Source organism: Mobula birostris, chromosome 6 (genome assembly GCF_030028105.1).
Source record: "Mobula birostris isolate sMobBir1 chromosome 6, sMobBir1.hap1, whole genome shotgun sequence".
Taxonomy (NCBI): domain Eukaryota; kingdom Metazoa; phylum Chordata; class Chondrichthyes; order Myliobatiformes; family Myliobatidae; genus Mobula; species Mobula birostris.
The window spans coordinates 70,026,670-70,049,623 of record NC_092375.1 but is presented as its reverse complement, the minus strand read 5'-3'; the positions used below and the strand labels follow the sequence as shown (position 1 = coordinate 70,049,623).

General features: G+C 39.4%; 1 protein-coding gene across 1 annotated transcript in view; it reads right to left on the bottom strand.

Moving 5' to 3' along the window:
• Positions 1 to 22,954, bottom strand: part of LOC140199091 (glutamate receptor ionotropic, kainate 1-like) — a 369,321-nt gene that overhangs the window by 146,935 nt on the left and 199,432 nt on the right. The window contains exons 2-3 of the mRNA XM_072260588.1: positions 14,666 to 14,833; positions 13,619 to 13,876 (exon numbers count right to left, since the gene is read on the bottom strand). Coding sequence (XP_072116689.1) covers positions 13,619 to 13,876; positions 14,666 to 14,833 — 426 coding nt within the window. The remainder of the gene's footprint in view (positions 1 to 13,618; positions 13,877 to 14,665; positions 14,834 to 22,954) is intronic.

Here is a 22,954-nt window from a genome sequence, read left to right as displayed (position 1 = left end):
AAATAAAAAGCCCAAGACTTTATAAAAACTGTATTAATTACACAAATCACAAATTCCACTCTATCTTCTGATTAACATCTATGATCAATCATTTTTCATATTTCTAAAATATTCAACTTACACCACTGAACATTTTCAAACCTCCTGCTGCCTGTGGGCACTCAAACTCAGGAATATTTCTAATACACACTGCTAACAGCTACTGGCTGATCCAGCTAAGTACTACGAAATGCCTCTCCAGCATTCCAAAGTCTAAAATGTACCCTCTTGGCACCTGTTTAAATAGATGATGGATTAGTTCAGTGATACAACTACAGAAGGGTCTCCGATGTATGAACACAATGGTGGCCTATGTATCGACTGCCTGAGGCTCTTTTGCAATCCTGCTCTCAGCCATAAAGGGCTTCACCTTTGCACAGAAAACAAAGTATCACATTATCACCTTAGCCCTCCACGTTTTATGTTTACACCTCAACATTTTCCATGTTCATTGAGAGCTTTAGTTCATGGATAGCAAGTGCTTTTAATTTTCTTCTAATGGCAACATCCCACTTATTCCTCGGAATTCCTGACACACAAATATGCAAAGTGGAGAATGAACCTTCAGTGTGATACAAGAACCATAAGACTGAGAAACAGGGGATGCATCTACTTAAGAATTACCCACCTACATTTGAGGATTTGTCGGATGTTTGCAGTTCCCACATTGGCCTCACTGTCCATTTCAGGATTCGCAAAAAACAGAGTGGAAACAAGTGCATTGGCGCTGCTTCCTGCACGCATGCTGAGCTCGTTGACTTTATTAACTTTATCTCCAACTTTCACCCTGCCCTCAAGTTTACCTGGTCCATTTCCGACACGGCCCTCCCCTTTCTAGATCTTTTTGTCTTTGTCTCTGGAGACAGCTTATCCACTGATGTCTACTATAAGCCTACTGACTTTCACAGCTATCTGGACTATTACTCTTCTCACCCTGTTTCTTGCAAAAATGCCATCCCCTTCTCGCAATTCCTCCATCTCCGCTGCATCTGCTCTCAGGATGAGGCTTTTCATTCCAGGACGAGGGAGATGTCCTGCTTTTTTAAAGAAAGGGGCTTCCCTTCCTCCACTATCAACTCTGCTCTCAAACCCATCTCCCCTATTTCACGTTCATCTGCTCTCACTCCATCCTCCCGCCACCCCACCAGGAATAGGGTTCCCCTGGTCCTCACCTACCACCCCACCAGCCTCCAGGTCCAACATATTATTCTCCGCAACTTCTGCCACCTCCAACGGGATCCCACCACTAAGCACATCTTTCCCTCCACCCCTTCTCTGCTTTCTGCAGGGATCGCTCCCTACACAACTCCCTTGTCCATTCGTCCCCCCCATCCCTCCCCACTGATCTCCCTCCTGGCACTTATCCTTGTAAGCAGAGCAAGTGCTACACATGTCCTTACACTTCCTCCCTCACCATCATTCAGGGCCCCAGACAGTCCTTCCAGGTGAGGCGACACTTCACCTGTGAGTCGGCTGGGGTGATATACTGCGTCTGGTGCTCTCGATGTGGCCTTCTATATATTGGCTAGACCCGACGCAGACTGGGAGACCGCTTTGCTGAACACCTACGTTCTGTCCGCCAGAGAAAGCAGGATCTCCCAGTGGCCACACATTTTAATTCCACATCCCATTCCCATTCCGACATGTCTATCCACTGCCTCCTCTACTGTAAAGATGAAGCCACACTCAGGTTGGAGGAACAACACCTTATATTCCATCTGGGTAGCCTCCAACCTGATGGCATGAACATCGACTTCTCTAACTTCCGCTAATGCCCCACCTCCCCCTCGTAACCCATCTGTTACTTATTTATATACACACATTCTTTCTCTCACTCTCCTTTTTCTCCCTCTGTCCCTCTGACTATACCCCTTGCCCACCCTCTGGGTTCCCCCCCCTTGTCTTTCTCCCTGGGCCTCCTGTCCCATGATCCTCTCATATCCCCTTTGCCAATCACCTGTCTAGCTCTCGGCTCCATCCCTCCCCCTCCTGTCTTCTCCTATCATTTTGGATCTCCCCCTCCCCCTCCCACTTTCAAATCTCTTACTAACTCTTCCTTCAGTTAGTCCTGACGAAGGGTCTCGGCCTGAAACGTAGACTGTACCTCTTCCTAGAGATGCTGCCTGGCCTGCTGCGTTCACCAGCAACTCTGATGTGTGTTGCGTGGAAACAAGTATCTTTGATTCTGTGTAGCTTCCTTCGAAAAAGATAGGCGGAAGTATAGGATGTCACTAATTCCCAAAACCTGACAAACATCCTATAGATTGGAGATGTTCTGAAACTGAATACTCCTTACCCTAAAATAAAAGAGTTTCAAACACCTTTTGACGTAATGTTGATGAAAAGTTCACGGATTAGAGATGTTTGATAATAGTGAATAGAGAAGAATATGATTGGCAATGTTGTAAGCTTACTTCCAAGAGGCCATAGTAGGTCCTAAATTCCCTGGATCCCAATCAATAAAGTAGGAAAAATAACATAAATATTGGAGAAATTATCCATTTATCTTTGTAGAATAATCATATTTTCCAGATTTCCTCACAGTATAGATGAATCTCATTTTGGCTTCTCAAGTTCACACTTGCCCACACATCTTGTTTGCCCACTATTTTTACCAGTCACCTATTCTCCTTACATTCTTATCAACATCAATCCTGCCCTCCACTCCTCTCCTACCTTACAGATCCTTCCACTTACCTGCACATTATATGTCAATTACCAATTTACATACCTTTAGGATTTGGAAGAAACCAGAGCACCCAGGGAAGACTTACTCGGAGAACATAAAAACTCCACACAGTCTACATTGGTGGTAAGATATGAAACAGGATCTCTGGAATAATCAGGCACCAGCTTGGCTAGCTGTGCCACGGTTCTAACTTGTGTGTTATATTTCTCAGTGTACATTCCTGGAAACAATCCATGTAGCTTAGAGTTCTGTACTAATTCAGGATGAAACTCAACAGTGAACCTCTTTCCAGACCAGCTTAGCAAATATGCATTCCACAAGTAGACGGAAGATAGCTTCATCCCCAAAGCAGCTGCTCAAGAACAGCACGCAATGCTGCCAACACTCCAGCTGTGCAATTATGCACAGTGTCAAGAACCATTCTCATCACTGGTCAAGCAATGCCTTAGCTCATCTGAATGTTCCCGTGGTGGAGCGTTCTGCCAAATGATCTGGACCATCTCTTCAGGGGACATCTGATTAGATCCACCATTTCTTTTTCTCTGCAGAGCGTACATAGATTAGCTCATGGTCAAACGTGTTCCTGCATACAGAAGTTCATAAACATATACAGTATCTCCCTCAGTTGACTCTCACTGAATACTAAACAAACAACACTCTGCAGTTTTCAAAGCAAAAATGCTCAGTAGATTGTATCTCCACAATATCTCTCTAGTCACCAACAAATACATTTTCACTTGCACTACTGACATTTCCAAATTAACATAATTACCATGCGGAAATTTTTGTTGCTGATTTATATATTTTGCATTGTTACTTTCAGACAGTGTTTCTGTTCCCATACCAACATCAAATGTTTTGAACCATTTGGACAAGATGAAACATTTCATATCCCTTTGCTACACTTAGTTATTGGGATATTCTAAAGTACTTAATATGAAGACCAATGAAACATAAAATAAGGTATCAGTAGATTAGAACCCCGAGGAGCAAACAAATTGCACCAAACTTAGATTTTCATGCCTTGAAAGAAACCATCTATGTGCTGTAGTTATGCAATAAGGACTTGCTCTTGTTACCTTGGATGAGAGAACTCTGTTAAGAACACATAGTAGCTGGTATGTAATGGCGAATCCATGTGGAGAGAATTCACACAGAGCTATCTTCCACTCCTCAAAACTGGAGTGAAGGCATGTTATCCTCAATCTGAGGGATTGTCTATAAAGAAGATGTTGGTAATTGAGTTTATAATAAAGGATCAAATCGTCAATCACTTACAGAAGCTAAAGTTAATCAAGACCAGGCAGCAGAGTTGATGAGTATGGTCTGTAAACACCAGGTGAATCTTGTACATGGAAATTAAACTGTTTTTGTTCATCTTGAATTGTGTGAGAGTGCTGTGCATAACAAATTTTTTTTTGATTTAGTGACCTATTGTATCTGGACAAATCCAGTAACAGTAAATTATGAATAATATAATTGAAAATGAAATTCTGGAATAACTTTACTGGATTTCATCAAAGTAGCAACTGGAAGAATAGAATCTTAACAATTAGATCTCTTACATAAGGTGATGGTCTACATTCCATTCAAAAATATTGAAGGAAGCAAGCTATTTGTCTCACAGTGTTTGAACTCTAAGAGATTTACATAAACTTAAAAACTCATCCTCTGATACAATGGATTAGGTTGTTTGCTCACAGAAATTTTCAATGCTGATTTGTCCTTGATCCTCCCTCACTGGAGTGCTTCATATTTTATATTAATTTGGTTTATGATTTATTCTCTAGAAAATGTAGAAGACATATATATAATATATAATATGTTTGCTGAGAAGATATCTATTTTCCAATTGAATCTATTTTCTTAGTTGATGGAGCGCTATCAACTGGATGAAGTGGCTTCAGGAAAGAGGTGGTGTGGTGTGGTGGGGTGGGGAGGAGAGGAGCTTGTTGGCACAAGGAGACCATGCAAAAAAAAAAACAAAAATGCAGAAGGGCTAGAGATTATTCAACTCTCTGTGGTATAGCCCAATGGAAAACAAATTCAAAGTTCAAAGTAAATTTATTATCAAAGAACATATATGTCACCATATACAACCCTGAGATTCACTTTCTTACAGGGATGCTCAGCAAATCCAAGAACCATAATAGAGTCAATGAAAGACTGCACCTGACAGGACGGAGAAACAACCAGTGTGCAAAAGACCACAAAACTGTGCAAATACAAAAGAAAGCAACAAATAATAAATAAATAAATAAATAAATAAATAAATAAGCAAGCAAGCAACAAATATTGAGAACATGAGATGAAGAGTCCATAAATGTTAGTCCATTGGTTGTGGAAATATTTCAATGAAGGGGCAAGTGAAGTTGAGTGAAGTTATCCCCACTGATTCAAGAACCTGATGGTTGAGGGGTAATAATTGTTCCTGAACCTGGTCGTGTAAGTTCTGAGGCTCCTGTACCTTTTTCCTGATGGCAGTAGCAAGAAAAAAACATGACCTGGGTGGTGGAGGTCCCTGATGATGGATGCTGTTTTCCTATGACAGTGTACCTTGTAGATATACTCAATGGTGGGGAGGGCTTTAACCATGATGGACTGGGCCATACCCACCATTTTTTGTAGGATTTTCCATTCAAGGGCATTGGTATTTCCATATCAGGCTATGCCACAACCAGTCAATATACTCTCAACCACACAACTTTACAAGTTCATCAAAGTTTTCGCTGTCATTTTAAACCTTCAGAAACTTCTAAGGAAGTAGTGACACTGCTGTGTTTTCCTCGAAATTGCACTTGTGCTGGGCCTAAGACAGGTCCTCTGAAATAATAACACTGTGGATTTTAAGGTTGCTGACCCTCTCCACCTCTGATTCTCCTATGAGGACTGGCTCATGGACCTCTGGTTTCCTCCTTGTGAAATCAATAATCAGCTCCTTGGTCTTGGTGACACTTGCTGACAGTTGTAATGGTACCACTCAGTCAGATTTTCAATCTCCCTCCTATATGCTGGTTCATTACCACCTTTGATCCAGCCAGGTGCCAACAGCAAACTTAAATATGGCTTTGGAACTGTACTTAGCCACACAATCATAAGTGTGAAGTGAGTAGAGCAGAGGACTAAGCACACAGCTTTGTGGTTCACCTGTGCTGATGGAGATTGTGGAGGAGATGTTGTTGCCAATCCAAACTGACCGTGATCTGCAAATGAGGAAATTGAGAATCCAATTGCACACAGGGGTATTGAACCTAATTGATAAGTTCTGAGGGGATGATAGGATTGAATGCAGAGCTTCAGTTAATAAAGAGCATCCTGATGTATGCATCTGTGCTATCCAGATGTTCCAAAGTTGACTGAAGAGCCAGTGAAGTGGCATGTGTTGTGGATCTGTTGCACTGGTAGGCAAAATGAAGTGGATCCAAGTTGTTTCTCAGGCAGGAGTTGATATGTTTCATCACCAGCTTCTCAAAACACTTCATCACTGAGGACATAAGTGCTTCTGGACGATAGTCACTGAGGCAAGTTACCAGACTCTTCTTAGGTACCACTATAATTGAAACCGGCTTGAAGCAGGTGGGTACCTTAGACTGCTGAAGCAAGAGGTTAAAGATCTCAGAGAATACTCTAGCCAGTTGATCAGCGCAGGGCTTTGTACTCAACCACGTACCCAAACTAGGCTAGACGCTTTCCATGGGTTCACCGTCCTAAAGGATGCTCGCACGTCAGCCTCAGAGACTGAAATCACCGTGTTATTGGTGGCTGTGGGAGTTCGTGTTCTCCACTTTTTGATGGTGAAAGCAAGCATAGAAGGCATTGAGCTCAACTGGAAGCAAGGCTCTGCTGTCACTTGCGTCACTTGATTTAACTTTGTAAGAGGTGACAGCGTTCAAGCCCTGCCACAAATGTTGAGCATCCTTCATTGATGCAGGTTTAGTCCCGAATTGCCACTTCACCCATGAGATGGCTTTCTGGAGACTGTACCTGGACCTCTTGTATCTTACTTGGTCACCAGATCTGAATGCCTCTCATCTGGCCCTCAGCAGATTGTGGATCTCATAGTTCATCCAGGACTTCCGATTAGGGAAGACTCAGAATGATTTTGTGGAGACAGATTTGCCTATGACTATTTTTATCTAGTTCATGACAACTGTGGTGTATTCATTCAGATCCACTGATGAGTCATTGAACACAGCCCAGTCTACTGACTCAAATCAAACATAGGAAATGTACCATAGGTTTGATATTGGAAGTTCATTTAACATTTACCAAAGTAATACACAAAAGATTTTAGGTAAAGCTTCAGACATTAGGAACTACTGACAATGTAACTATTGTCATTGGGGTTTGTGGGGGTTGGTGGATGGAAGAAGTGTTATGAAGATGGAAGGTATGATTAAAAACCAGAAAGCAAAGGATTGGACAAGGTTGATGTCCTATTGGGGTTACTCATTACTTTTATACATACCTCTCATCTAGATTTATCAATTAAGGAAATAGCGTTTATGAGAAATAGTTGGGAGAATTGCCAAAAGATTCATGAGGATAGTAAAATGGTCAACAGAACAGGCAAATGAATGGAAATTAAAATGATTTTGGATATAAGCAAAGCGATCTTCTCGAGGAAACAATATATCCACCTTCAATGGACACAAATAGGGCATCAGATGACTGGAGGACAGCAGGTGTTGTTTTCCTTTTGAAAGAAGCCAGTATGGAAAAACTGGTAATTGTAGGCCTGCAAGCTGAACATAAGTGATAGGAAGATATTGGAAACAACTGAGAGAGAGGATGAATAATGACTTGGAAATGCACTGACTAATCTGACTGCAAAAATGGCTTTGTCAACAGCAGATCCTATCCGGCCAATGTCACCGAGTTCCTTGCAGAGGTAGCAAAGTGTATTCACAAGGGCAGGGCAGTAGATGCGATTTACAAGGACTTTAGTAAAGCCTTTTACAAAGTCCCAATCTTGCGATTGGTTCAAAGGGTTATGGTTCATGGATCCAGGGCAAACTGGCAAACTGAATCCAGAATTGTCATAGCAATAGGAGTCAGAGGACCATGACAGAGAGTTGCTTTCGGATGCCTGTGACTAGTGGTGTCTCACAAGGATCAGTGCCTGCACCCTAGTTGTTTGTAATATGTACAAATGACTTGGATGCAGATGTGGGTAGATAACACAAGGTTTGGTGGGCTCATTGATTGTATGGAGGATAGTTTCAGCCTGCAGAGAGATATGAATCTTTTAGTGAAACAGACAGACAAATGTGAACTGAGACATACACTATGAAGGGTAGGATTTTAAGGAGGGACCTCAGAGTTCAAGTCCATAAATCCTTGATGCTGGCAATGGTTAGGAAGCTATACCAGAATGTCATCCCCATTTGTCAGAGCATTGAATATAGAGTGAGGAAGGTTATAAAACCTTGATCAGACCCTGGTTGGAGAATTATGCACAGTTCTGGTCACCAAGGTATGGGAAGGATATGATAACGCTGGAGAGAACTCGAAGGAGATTTGCCAGGATGTTGTCTGGGAAGGAGCAGTTCAATCATTAGAAAAGGCAGCAGAAACTTTATTTTTTTCCTCTCTGAAGCAGAAGTGGTTAAGGAGGGACATGACTGAAGTATATAAATTTATGTTGGGAATAGGTAGGATAAACTGCTGGAAACTTTTTTTCCATAAACACATATATAGAGCATAAGATCGTAGGCACAGCACTGGACAGTGTATTTGGCCCATGATATTGTGCCAATCTTGAAGCCAATTAATACTCAATGTCCTCCTCCTTTGTATCATCCATACCCCTCCATTCTCTTCCTATTTATGCGTCTATTTAAAAGCCTCTTAAACTCCAGCAAACTGCCTATTTCTACTACTACCCTTGGTAAACGCAGTCCAGGCACCTACCACTCTCTACATTACCTCTCACGTCACCTTTAATCTCCCCCCCCCCCTTTACTTTAAAAGCCTGTCCTCTGGTGCTTGACATTTCAGTCCTGGGAAAAGATTTTGTCTACCATACCTACGCCTCTCATAATTTAAAAAGAATTTCCATCAAGTCTCCTCAGCCTCTAATGCTCTAAGGAGAACAACCCAAGTGTGTCCAACCTTTCCTGAAAACTCATACTCTCTAATCCAGGTAGCATCTTGGTAGGCCTCTTCTGCACCCTTTCCACACCCTTTCCACACATCTACATCCTTCCTGCAACCAGATAAACCTACAGAACATAGGCTCAATATAAGTGGTAAGAAATTCAGAGAGGAGATGATGTGGGTGTTCATCACCAAGAGATCAGAATGTGCCTTTAATGCACCCCTGAGAGAATGGTTGAAGATGGGTCTTAATGAGCACACAGAGCACTTAAGAATAGGGGGCCATGACCAAAGTACTGGGCAATGGTTTGGCAGCAGAAGAGGACCAAGAGAACCAAAAGTAAAAAATTACACAAGTTATTAGAAGTTGCTGGACAAGAATAATCAGAAGACTTCAAGAATTAAAAAACACAAATTCAACTGTTGGAGTTGTAATTAATGGATTTGTACACAAAATCAAGGATTCACAGTTGATCACACACCAGATATTTAACCATTCTGCAGTTGGAGTCATGTGCAGAGAGTTATGCATTTACAAAAATGCAATAATCAAAGGAGAAGATGCATTAAAAATATATTCCAATGTCACTGCAAATGAGTAACAATTTTTTTTCTTTCTACTGTACCAAGTAAGTTTTAAGTCTTTAGAAGAAAAGGAAATTTTAATACAGTTTACACTAGTTATCAAAATGGTAATTGCTAAGTATTTAAATGTGAATAACTGCTAGAAGAAAACTTTACAGTGAAGATGTTTATGGTGTAGAATTTTCTTCCTAATCACTGAAGTAAGGGAATGAGTCTTTTTAAAAGGAAATCAGATTATTCATTGAAAAGAAATGACACTATAAAGTATGGATGTTTTGAGATTATACCATTGATCATGCAGAGGAAGTCATCAATGTAGGCAGGGCCAAATGTCCTGTAACATTCCATGATTCTATGAGCACAAAAATGAATGGAATAGGGATCAAATTTATGTTCAGTTAGATCCACTCCATCTACAAGTACACAATTCCTGCATTATGGATGTCTTTTGTCTCTTGGCATGGAAAACGACTTGGTTTCACACTTCCACCAAAATATCTCTCAAAAGACTCAGCACCTCCTGACTCATCATCCTTTATGGAGTATTTAATCAAGATCATTTCTAATTTTCCTTAATCTTTATCTTGCTACAGAAAATGATCTTCCTCTTCTAAATGTGCATTCTGCAACTCTATCATTTCCAAGTGGCATCAGAACACTGTTCCTTCAGAAAGGTGTATCTAATTAACCAAGGATGGTTCAGGCATGAATCTGGTTCAAGCTCGACTGCAGTAAGAGTTGCAATGTTATTCAAAAAATACAGATTTAATTTCAGTTAGAGGTCTTTTACAACTTTCCACCCCAGGAAACAGGCTGACTAAACTAAATGACTAAATGATTGAAATAGGCAACATTAAGAAAAATCCGATCGTATTTATCCCTCTGCAATTCTTACATGGCTGGCATAAAAGTAGCAGATTACATTGGTGCCTCTCAAGCCACTTACTAAGGCTGTCTTGGAGATCAAATAGCTACGGTTACAGATCCCGCAACTCACCTAAGTCATAGAGACACTGAATTAAATAGTAATAGCAGGATAACATCTGGCCGGGCTAAGCTACTAATTTTCTACCACACTTATATCACCTTAAGGTTACATTTGGTGTGAAACTTGAAACAAAATAAAAGCATAAGTTCGAGTTACACAGGACACTGTGAAGTTCAGTAACAGTTTCAACGGATGTAGTAATGATTGGGAATGAAACCTAGACAGGCTCTGAAGCATATCATTTAAATCTTAATTGGACACCACTTACAATCCTTATTAGTAAAGTAAATCATCCCTCACTTTACTGTTTAAACTGGTTCTACTACTAACAGAACAATTATAGCATCAGGTATTTAGTTTTCTAGTTAAATTAATTAGATATGAATAATTCAATATTTCTCAAGACACCAAAAACAATTGGTTGCAACTTATAATAATTAGTAGAATATTATGTGATACACAAAGCTGTGTGCCCATCAGGTGAAATATGCAGTACTCCATTTTTAATTTAACGTTATGTACTGAAGCATTAAAATATTGTTTATTCAAGGTTATTGTCAAAGTGTATAAATTCCATGAAAATAAAGTTTTTCGGTAGTAGCGGAGTGTACTACATCCATTACAAAGACAGGGCTGCTCAGTCTTTCAAAGGTAGAGGAGGCAGAGCCTGTTTCACGATAAGGTCATCGTGGTGCATGTGCCATTCATTCAATCTCTCAAGGGGGTTTTCCTCCGTTATCCTGGTAGCGGTCAATATTCTACCCCACCAACGTCAGGCAGGCACTGGAGGAGCTGAGCACTGTGATCAGCAGTCACAAAAGTACATGGACTTTTTCAGTCTTATGGTTTTGATATTCTATGCTTTTGTCCATTCTTGCTCGTTGTTTTTTGTGCAGGGAAGTGGGGTTCTGAAGGGTCAATGTTCTTGTTGCGTTTTGTTAGCTTTTTTTGTACAGGGGAGGGGGATTTTTGCGGGCCAATATTCTTGCCGTGGTTTGTGCGGGGGAGGGGGATTTGAGGGTCAATGTTCTTGTGTTTTATGTGGGGGGAGGCGGGTCCACTTACCCTGACATCAGTAGTTGGGAAGATGCTGTGGAGGCCAAACCATTGAGTATATTTAAAGCAGAGTTTGATAGTTTCTTGATTAGACAAGGCATCAAGGCTAACAGGGAGAAGGCAGGAGAATGGAGTTCAGAGGGATAATAAAGCAGCCATGATGGTATGTTGGAACAAACTAAATGGGCTCAATGGCCTAATTTTTCTATGTTATGAAATTTGCCTTTTGTCACAATAGGTCAATAGCGGATGCAATCTCACTGGCTCTCCACTCGGCCTCCGACCTCTTGGAGAATTGCAATACTCACGTCAGGTTTCTGTTTATTGATTACAGCTCAGCATTCAGCACCATCATACCCTTAGTACTAGTTAACAAGCTCTGAAACCTGGGCCTCTCTACCTCTGCAAACGTACCCTTGCCTTCCGCATTTGGAAAACCACAGTCAGTGCAGATCAAAAATAACATCTTCTCCTTGCTGACAGTCAACACCCACACAGCTCAAGGATGTGAGCCTAGCCCACTGCTCTACTCTCTGTATCCCCATGACTGCATGGCTAGGAACAGCTCAAATGGCAATGACATAGCTATTGTCCGCAGAATTTCAGATGGTGATGAGGATACGTACAGGAGTGAGATAGATCCGCTGGTTCATTGGTGTTACAATAACAACCTTGCACTGAATGTCAATAAGACCAAGGGACTTATTGTGGACTTCAGGAAGGGGAAGATGAGAGAACACACTCCAGCACACTTCAAAGGATCAGCAATGGAAAGGATGAGCAGTTTCAAGTTCCTGGGGGTCAACACCTCAGAAGATCTAACGTGGGCCGAACGTATCAATACAACTGCAAAGAAGGCATAGCAGTTGCTGTCTTTCATTTGGAGTTTGTCACCAAAGACTCCAGCAAGATTCTACAGATGTGCCGTGGAGAGCATTTTAACTGGAGCATCACCGTCTGGTCTGGAGGAGCCGCGGCACAGGATTGGGAAAAGATGCAGGAAGTTGCTAACTCAGCCAGTTCCATCATGGCCACTAGCATCCAGGCTATCTTCAAGAGGCAATGCCTCAAGATGTCAGCATCCATCGTTAAGGACCCCCATCACCCAGAACATGCTCTCTTCTCATCGGTACCATCAAAGAGGAGGTACAGGGGCATAAATACACATCTCAGCATTTTAGGAACAGCTTCTTCCCCTCCACCATCAGATTTCTGAATGGACAGCGAACCTATCTACTGTGCACGACCTCACTATTTTCCCTCTCTTTTTGTACTATTTATTTAATTTAATTTTATGAACCCCCTGGTTTCCTTGGCTACATAAGTCTAGGGAAGACACTTTCCGGTCCTGCCAAACTCATGAGATTGATACGGCTCTTCCACCTCAAACCCTGGTTTATGTGAATGCTGTGTCATTTGCTACCCTGTTACAAATTAATGCCATAAAATGACAGACAATATACTGCATATGATTAAAGGAATTAAATTTATGAATCTTAACTTAAGGGTTAGTAAAGAAAAACAAAAAGAAAAGGGCCCATTTTAATTAAACAGTCAAATGTGCACAAATTGGAACTCATCTTGAACTTCTCTGTCACTCACGGTCTGGACCCTTGGACTGCGTGAAAGTTCACAACACCTTTCGAACATCGCTCGCAATCCATCTCTAACAACGGGTCTCCCACCGGGTCATATCCTACAACTGGTTCTCCCCAGCATCTTCTCTCTTTATCTCCCACCGAACAAAAGCCCCCAAGACCAACCTCAATGTCCCTCACAAAAAAAACCTCCCCCCCAGTTCCACCATCCTAGTTGGACGGCACACATTCCTCATCATCCCTTATCTTCAACAATAACCCAAACAGGCTGAAAGCAGAACAGACTGCTCTTACAGAACTACTAAATGAAATACCTACAGCATAAGAGTAAAGATGTGAACCAGGGCATTATATATATATATATATATATATTCTTTATTGTCATTTATGGTGTTATAATTATGTATTGCACTGTAGTGCCACCACAAAACAACAAACTTTACTACATACAGGTATGCAGTGATATTAAGCATAATTCTGATTCTATAAGTTAACATAAACTTAAATTAACATTGCAAATGACAGAAAGAAACACCTTAAAACATATTGGACTTGAATATTTACCTGTGCTATCTTCATAAACAATGGTAATTGTCTTCCATTTGTAGTACTGCACCAGGTCCAGGATGGCTCTGCTAATAGATGTATATTCTGGATAAAGGTTAATGAAGAATGAGTCCTTCTGATCTAGTATGGGATGTTTCCAACGTGTCTGGATGTGTGGAACTTCCATTGCATTAGAGATAGATTGAACCGCACTTATTGAAGAACTGTGGGATGGTCCAAACACAGCTGCTACTCCTAGAGTAAGCTGATCACAAGCTAGTGGGTTGTAAAGAAATAATTCAGTCACTCTATACTGGTAATGCAAGACCTTTAGATTTGAAAGTTAGATGTACTCAACAGTTAAGAGGGTTGGATTTTTAATCATAGTTATAAGTTCTGAATAACAGGGCTCATTAGACCTGGTACACAATAATTCCTAGATAATTCTAAATTTAAATGTGGGTCTTCTTCAAATAGAGTTCCTGATCCAAGTCAGGTGTGAATTTTCATCAGAGTGAGGTCTGCAGAGAGTTTAGCTGCATTAAGCATATAAATGGGATTGTGCAAGATTAGGCTCAACCAATTGAACTGAGACAAAGGCAATTTTGACTTTTTATTTGATGTTAATATTAAATGCATCTCTTTTTTTCTTCCCCCCCCCCACCTTTCAATTTTCATGGTCAGTAAACTTTCCAGAAATGTGAAAGTACTCTTGGAGGAGAACTATCCCTAGTCCGGCTAACCTTCAGGTTGTGCTGTAAAGGCACCCAGCTGATGGAGTTAAACTTTCTTGCTTGCTGTTTGCTGCCACATATATTTTTGGGTATTAACATGTTTAAAAATACTTAGAACAACTTAAAATGAAAGCAGGTAGGTGATATCATTATATTTATGGCCAATCTAATTCTTCCATCTAACCCTTTATCTAAAAATAAGGTATGTGGAGTCTCTTTGTTTCAGAATTTTGCATTTTAGTTTCTTGATACAAAGTCAACCCACTCAATTCTGAGATTTACAATTCAACCCATAATATAAGAAAGCAATAATGGAATATATAGTACTCACCCCGTCTTGAAGCTTCAAAGCTGTCATAAAGATTAATTCTCTGTATGTCATATGTGAGTGTGGCATTAGGCATCAAAGTCTTATTTCTGTTTATACTGGTGATTGCAAACTTGAAGGCCATCTCTTCAATACTAATTGGCTCATTTTCAGTAGTTTCAAAAATACCTCCTAAAAGAAAACACACAGTTTAGCATTGTTTTTGAAGTTTAGTTGAGATCAGAAATATGTTCACATTGAATAATATTCTTTCAAAGTAAAATATACACATACTGTTAAGCATTTACTTTCAGTATGACTTGACCAAGGAGTCCAAAGAACAGAGAAGCATCTTTTCTCTCCTTCTCATCACATGCTAGTTAGATAGAACCACACACTGTACCTTGATTGCATTCACCAAACCCAAACTATAAGGATCTGCATTATAACACAAGTTGGATTGGGAATGTGCCTGGAAGTTGCAGCATACAACTTGACCCAACAAATTGCTTTTGCAAGTCCAGCTTCCACCACCTCCAACTTATTTGACAGAAAATAAAATACTTTTTAAAATTCAATGCAAGACTTCTTTGAATCTGCTAACACCTGAAACTTCCAAACAAATTCCAAAAGGCTGTGAACTACAGATGGAATGGGCCATGTTGCAGTCCCTTGTTCACGTTAGGAAACTTTCCCCTTCTGTCCCACAGAAGAAAGAATCCTAGTTACATGCTCAATGGCATACAAAATCCGAACAGATCCTAATTCCCCTGTTCAATGATTTCCTTGCACATTGGGAGGAGAGCAGGAAGGAAGGAGGTGGAAGAATCCACCCTCATACTACTCAGGACAGGCAGAACTATCTTGAAAATATAGCAAACCCACATTGGATTTTAGCCCATACTTCTTCCCATCACTACCAAGCTTACTTAGATCAATGATTTTATTTTATTTGTAATTGCTACGTTAATAAATATAAGGTAATCAATAAATGGATGGAAATAGTTGTGTCTGAACAGAATCAAGTTTCTGAATATTTATGCATGTCAATTTTTTAATTAATTGAGAGATGCAAGTCCCATATTTTAACTAATCCCAAAATGCATGACAACTTTGGAAGAGATTCATCCTCAATCGCAAAGTCAGGAGTCGTGCTCCGTTTCTAAAAACTGACACTTTTAACATATGTGATTTGAGATGAGTTTCTGCCTCGTGAGGTTTTCTGCAATAGGAAGTATTAATGTGCCATCTTACCCATTTGAAATGTGACACACCATTCAAGACTTCCAACTATATTGATTCCTCTTTCAACCTGATGGATTGATGAAACTAGTTGGCAAAGGTACACACCAAACAAGGTGAAAATCCTTAATTGGCTTATGTTACTGACTGATTTACTGTTGCCCTGCTACTGTGAAAATTTCCCACCTAGAAGCTGGATATATTAGTGCCTGTTTCTCATATGCAGATTGTCCTTGCTTCGATTCCCCACTGAAATTGTGCACAGTGAAAAAAACAGACATGGCACTTGCATGCCCAATTCATTTTAAAACATCACACAGTTTTATGGCCTCAGTGTATACCTGGTGTCACAAGTCATACACTGCAAATATCTTCCCTGACAGTCACAAATTGATGTATTTGGATGTAACCACCAATGAACATCACAGAAGATACAGGAGCTCAATGCAGTTATTTTGTTGTAGTTTGTATCCAAAGATACACGTTACTAATATCAGGAGGCACTGACTCGCTATCTTCAGAATTGACTGCAGACTGCCCAAACACTTAGCAAATTGTTCTTGAACTATCAGAAAAATTATCAAAATTTTTTTGTGATTATGCCAACAAACTCCCATCCCCATTATATTCTGACTCTCCCGGTACCCAGCTGTTAGCAATCTCATTCAAAAGGTTCCTAAGTGGTATTGTATTTGTAAAAACTCCAAATTCAATGTCTCTGGCTGATGTGCTGTATGCCAGGGTTAACAAAAACACTGGAAGCTACCACACCATGCCAATAATCTCTGCACAAAAAAGGATGTTATTTACCCATAATGACATTTTTCAGCAGTTCAGTTGTCAGAATCACTTGAATAAAAAATCAAATTTTAGAATTCTCAAAAATTACTGTGTTTTAGTAATTTTATGTATTCTGGTGTCATTCCCCTTTCACCACTTTATCTGTAAGTTTCTAAGTCTTAGCACTATACAAAACTATCATGAAGTTAATGTTTGGTTGCTAGCTGGATTTACTCTTTCATTTTGAGTCCACAAAATGTCCTGACAATCGACGAGAAGCACTTGCCCAAGATGAGAAGACTTGCCTGAGATTGCTTTTACAGACACCTGGACCTAGTTAACTGTAAAAGCAACTTCAGATGGCAGACTGGTACCCTACAGACCACTATTTGAACTACTGTGGGCTTGTCTTTAATTGTGGCTTTGGTTTTCCATGTTTTTCTTGCTGTTGCTGTTTTATTTCCACTGGATGGTATAACCTGTGTGTAATTTATATTATATGTGTTGTCTGCCCCTACATGCCTGTGATGCTGTTGTGAACAATTTTTTTCATTATACTGTAGCCCACTGTACAGTACAGTGAAAAGCACATGAAAAGCCTGTGCACATGACCATGCACTCAACTTAACTTGATATAAACTACTCCACCATTGTCCCAACGCTAAAATGACTGACATAGATGACTGGTCTCCATTATTCTCAGCTCACACTTATCCAAACTGAACTTCATTTGTCATTCCTCAACCCACGAACCCAGCTGATCATTATTCCTCTGTAAATCCTGATAAAGATTTCTACTGTCAACAAAAACACCAATTTTAGCGTCATGTCCAAACCTATTAACTATGCTTTGTATGTTCTCGTCCAAATCATTGACATAGGTGACACAGGATCTACCTAACCAGCTGAATTCCTTCAACAATTAGTTTTTTTTGCTCCAGATTCCAACATCTACAATCTCCCAGATATCCCATGCAGTGGCCATCTTGGTGTGAAACTGTGACAATCAAAAATCTCTCTATTTTAGACTATACAGAGGTACCCGGCAGGGCTGTCCTCTCAGTCCTTTGCTATTTAATGTGGCTCTAGAACCTCTTGCTATTGCTCTTCGGAATTCCAATAGTATTCAGGGTATTAGAGAGGGGATAAAATGCATAAGGTTTCATTGTATGCAGATGGCTTGTTAGTCTACATTTCAGATCCTGAGAAATCTATTCCTTCTATGTTATCCATATTCTCCGAATTTAGTAGTTTTTCTGGATATAAGTTAAGTTTATACAAAAGTGAGCTATTTCCCATTAATAATCATTTGGATCAGTATGAGCAATTACCTTTTAGTATTGCTAAAAATCAATTTACTTATCTTGGTATTAAAGTTACTAAGAATTTTAAAAATCTATATAAATATAGTTTTCTCCCATTAATTGATTATACCCAACAACTACTTTTTAAATGGTCTCCTATGAGACTTTCATTAATGGGTCGAATTAGTGCTATTAAAATGATAGTTCTACCGAAATTCTTACATATATATATATTTCAAGCAGTTCCTTCATTTGTTCCTATATGGTTTTTTGATAGAATAGACGCTAAAATTTTATCCTATATTTGGAACAACAAAAATCCTAGATTGAGTAAACCTTTATTGCAGAAATTAAAAAAGGATGGTGGTATGGCTTTGCCAAATCTTAGACTGTACTACTGGGCAATTAATATTCGATATATTACCTGTTGGATTCATTATTTAGACATATATGACTGTCCTTTATGGGTGGATTTGGAGAAAAACTCGGTGAAGGGGTATTCCTTGGCCTCTTTACTGGGAGCTCCCCTTCCTTTTCTGCTCTCTAAAATTGGTAGACAAGACCTTAATCCTATTATTAAACATACATTAAGAATTTGGTTTCAGTTTCGCAGATTTTTTAAATGAAATAATTTTGTCCTTTCTAGTAAAATATATCATAATTTTTTTTTTACACCATCAATTTTAGATCAGGCTTTTTTAATTTGGAAAACCAAAGGAATAATAACTTTTTCGGATTTGTTTATAGGGGATTGTTTAATGTCTTTTACTGAGCTAGCAGATAAATTTGATTTATCCAATGCACACTTCTTTAGATATTTATAAATTAGGAATTTTTTACATACTTTGCTTCCAAACTATCCCTCCGCTTATCCATCTACTATAATAGATACCCTCTTCCAGGTTAAACTGCTCCAAAAAGGATTAATAGCTTCAATTTATAAATGGTTATTGAATTTACGAACGATATCTAACAATAAAATTAAAGCTGCCTGGGAATTGGAATTTCAAGAGTTACTTTCAGATAATCAATGGAGTAAAATTTTTCATCTGGGAAATACTTCATCTATTTGTGCCCGTCATTCCTTGATACAGTTCAGGGTAGCGCATCGGGCACATATGTCAAAGTATAAATTAACCCATATTTTTCCCAATATTAATCCTATTTATGATAGATGTAATACTCAGGTGGCCACATTAACTCACATGTTTTGGTCTTGCATGAAGTTGGAGAATTTTTGGAAAGATGTTTTTAAAACTTTATCAAAAGAGTCTGGATTTACAATCAAACCTTATCAAATGAGTCTGGATTTACAACCAAACTTATTTACAGCTATTTCTGGGATTATTCCATCGGAAGCAGGATATACTCCTGCTCCGCTCAGCGGATGATAGCCTTTTCAACCCTATTGGCTAGGAAAGCCATTTTACTTAAATGAAAGGACCCCAACCCTCCTACCGCCTTTTATTGGCTTTCCTCTATCATGTCCTGTTTAAGTCTAGAGAACATAAGAAGTCGGACATTGGATACATCCTTTAAATTTGAAGAAATCTGGTGACGTTTTATTCAATATTTTCATATGATCTGATTTTTGTACTGATTCTCTACCAGCTATTTTTTCAGAACCTTGGATTTGATCAGAGAGTCTCTCTTCTCTTGGTTTTTCTCTCAGGATGGACTGCCCAGTCCTTTTTTTCTGTTTAGAATAGTGCTTTTTTTTTCTTTTTTTATATATATAAAAATTTCTAATAGTCCTTCCTTTCTTCATAAATTGATAAGAGGAGAATGAACTACATTCTTTTTTCTTTCTGTATTATACATTCTATATCAAATTTATACTTTGTAGATCAACACTATGTGTGATTCTGATATTGTTTATTTTACCTTCTGTATGTACTACTACTGACATATATCAGAGATATTCTCCTCCTGTTTGTATACACACTTTTTATAAAAAAAAATCAATAAAAAGATTGAAAAAAGAAAGAAACTGTGGGAAGCCAAGCATGGTGATGCATTATGTCCTTTGTCATCATCAGCATCATCACTCCTTTCCTTCTCAAATTCCCTCCTGCAATATTTCCCCCTCTTCTGGGGCCATGGGGGAGGTGGCGTGGGGGTGGAATTTGCAGCCCTGCAGAAGAAGGGGGCAGCGCAGCCAGTAGGGCCACTACTTCAAAGTTCCAGTGACCCCTGTTGAGTCCTGACCTGAGGGAGAGGGAATGCAATGTGCTGGGGTGTGTTGTATGCACAAAAAAGTGATTGTCAACATCAAAGGAAGTTTTTCTGTTACTCTCCAGTTCACATTGACATAAAGTGCGAGATCATGAAATATCTTCTGGCATTACTTCATAGTCTGGGGATTCTCATTCCTGGACGTGATTAGAAGGTTGTCTACTTCTACTAGACTTATTGAATTGCAGTCCTAGTGAATCTCCGGACACCCTATGGCTCACAGAATATCCTTTCTGGCCTCTCTCTCATTTACAATATCTTCAAAGTCTCTTTCAGTGCCCCTCTTACCCCAGAAAAAGAAACAAACTTTGAGGTGGACTTTGTAAATGTAGTAAGCAGAAGTAAGCAAGCAGCGGAAACAAAAGGCAGTGAGCAAGGTCAACCTTCTGTACAGTGTTAAAAGGCCAAATTTAAAAGTGCTCAATCTTAATGGACACTATTCTGCAACACGGCGGCTGTGTATAAAGAGTTGTAAACAGGTTTAAACTAATGATGTGACTGTAGCATAACCAAAAGATGGCCATTGAATATTCCAACATCTATGACACTGAACAAAAGGAACCAGGAGACAAAGTAGGCCATTTAGCCCCTCAGACCTGCCCTCCCATTCAATATAATTATGACTGATTAATGCTGGCCTCAACTCTTGTGCTTGTTCCACAGCATTTTTTCCAATTATTTCTACCGAAATGACACAGCCTTTCTTTCCTGCTTGTCCTTGGCTCCATTGCCCATTTAGTGTAAAGTTAGCAATTCTGGTTCCCTTGATTTCAATACATTTCAGTAAAAGTTTCTTATTCTTCTGAAACTTAACACTTCAATCCAATCTCCTTGTCCCTAATGCAGTTTACTTAAATTAAAACTAATGTCTATGATTTCAGTCAAACTGTCTTCTCCAGTTTCCACTGGTCCATTATCTCCCAAATTAATTTCTGGAACAAATTTTTGTTTGTTTACTCATTTGGCACCAGAATTGGCAGATCAGAAAATGAACAAGCTATGGCTTTTTAATCAAGTCTGATTGTTTTCTTTAAACAAGAGCAGTGATTCAGCCACATTTGGCTGATGGAAGTCCCTTTGGCTACACTTTTATTTGCCTCTGATAGAATGCAAAATACCAAGAAACAATTATATAGTAGTTGGAATAAATCTCTTCCTCTACTCTCCAAACTTAATAAACTCTTAATAATAAAAACATAAAATGTGGAAGCACTCGACACATAGCATGACAACTGTCAAAAGGAAAAATGAGTCAATGGTACAGGTCAAAATTTTTCTTTCTCATTGTCTTCTCTGCTGAAATTTATTTCAAAGTTCAAAGTAAATTTATTATTAAAGTACATATATGTCACCATATACAATCCTGAGATTCATTTTCTTGCGGGCATACTCAATGAACTCATAGATCAATAACCACAACAGGATCAATGAAAGACCGCACTAACTTGGGTATTCAACCATTGTGCAAACGACACCAAACTGCCCAAGTACAAGAAGAAATTATTATTATTAATAATAATGATAATAAAGAATAAATATCGAGAACATGAGATTGAAAGTGAGTCCATTGATTTTGGGAAAATTTCATTGAGGGGAGTGAGTGAAGTTATCCCCTCTGTTTCAACAGCCTGATCGTTGAGGGCTACTAACTGTTCCTGCACCTGGTGATGTGAGTCCTGAGGATCCTGTTCCTTCTTCCTAATGGCAGCAGTGAGAAAAGAGCACGTCCTGGGTGGTAGGGGTCCTTGAAGATGCATGCTTCTTCTTGTGACAGTGTTTCGTGCATTTAGGTGTGCTCGATGTAGCGGAGAGCTTTACCCATGATGGACCGGGCTGTATCAATTACTTTTTGTAGGATTTTCTATTCAAGGGCAGTGGTGTTTCCACACCAGGCAGTGATGCATCCAGTCAATATTTTCTCTAATACACATCTTTGCAAGTTTATCAAAGTTTTAGATGTCGTGCTGAATCTTCACAAACTCTCTAAAAGTAGAGAAACTGCCTGCTTTCTTTGTAATTGCACTTATGTGCTGGGCCCAGGATAAGTCTGCTGAAATAATAACACCGAGGAATTTAAAGTTGCTGACTCTCTCCACCTCTAATCCTCCAGTGAGGACTGACTCCAGTTTCCTTCTCCTGAAGTCAACAATCAGCTTCCTGGTCTCGCTGACATTGAGTAAGAGTTTGTTGTTATGCACCACTCAGCCAGATTTTTAATCTCCCTCCTAAATGCTAATTCATCACCACCTTTGATTCAGCCTACAACAGTGGTGTCAATGCTCATTTCATAAGCAGTGACAAGAGAACAGTACGGAGAGCACTAATAATTCAAAGTGTCTGCAGAAGTATTAAGGACTCCCATCTTGCTGGTTCTCTGCTTTGGCAGGTAAGTCAAAACGGTGAAAATCAAAATCGAAAATGCTGAAAATCTGAAACAGAAAATGCTGAAAACATGAAACAGGTAGCATCAGGAAAGAGAAACAAAGGAAACAATTCGGTTCTAACACCCTTAATGTTACGTAGGGACCTTTGATCTGAACATTAATTGTTTCTCTTTCCTTAAATGCTGCTTGACCTTTTTAATGTTTCAGCAGTTTATAAGCAGTTTTTAAGTCAATGAATATGGCCTGATGTAACACCTGCAGATACAGCTCACAGTAGTGCTAATGTCTTGTGCCTACTACATTCAACAAAATGATTTCATTACACCTTTACTGAATGGTTTGTGTTTAAAGGAATAACCACCCTTGCA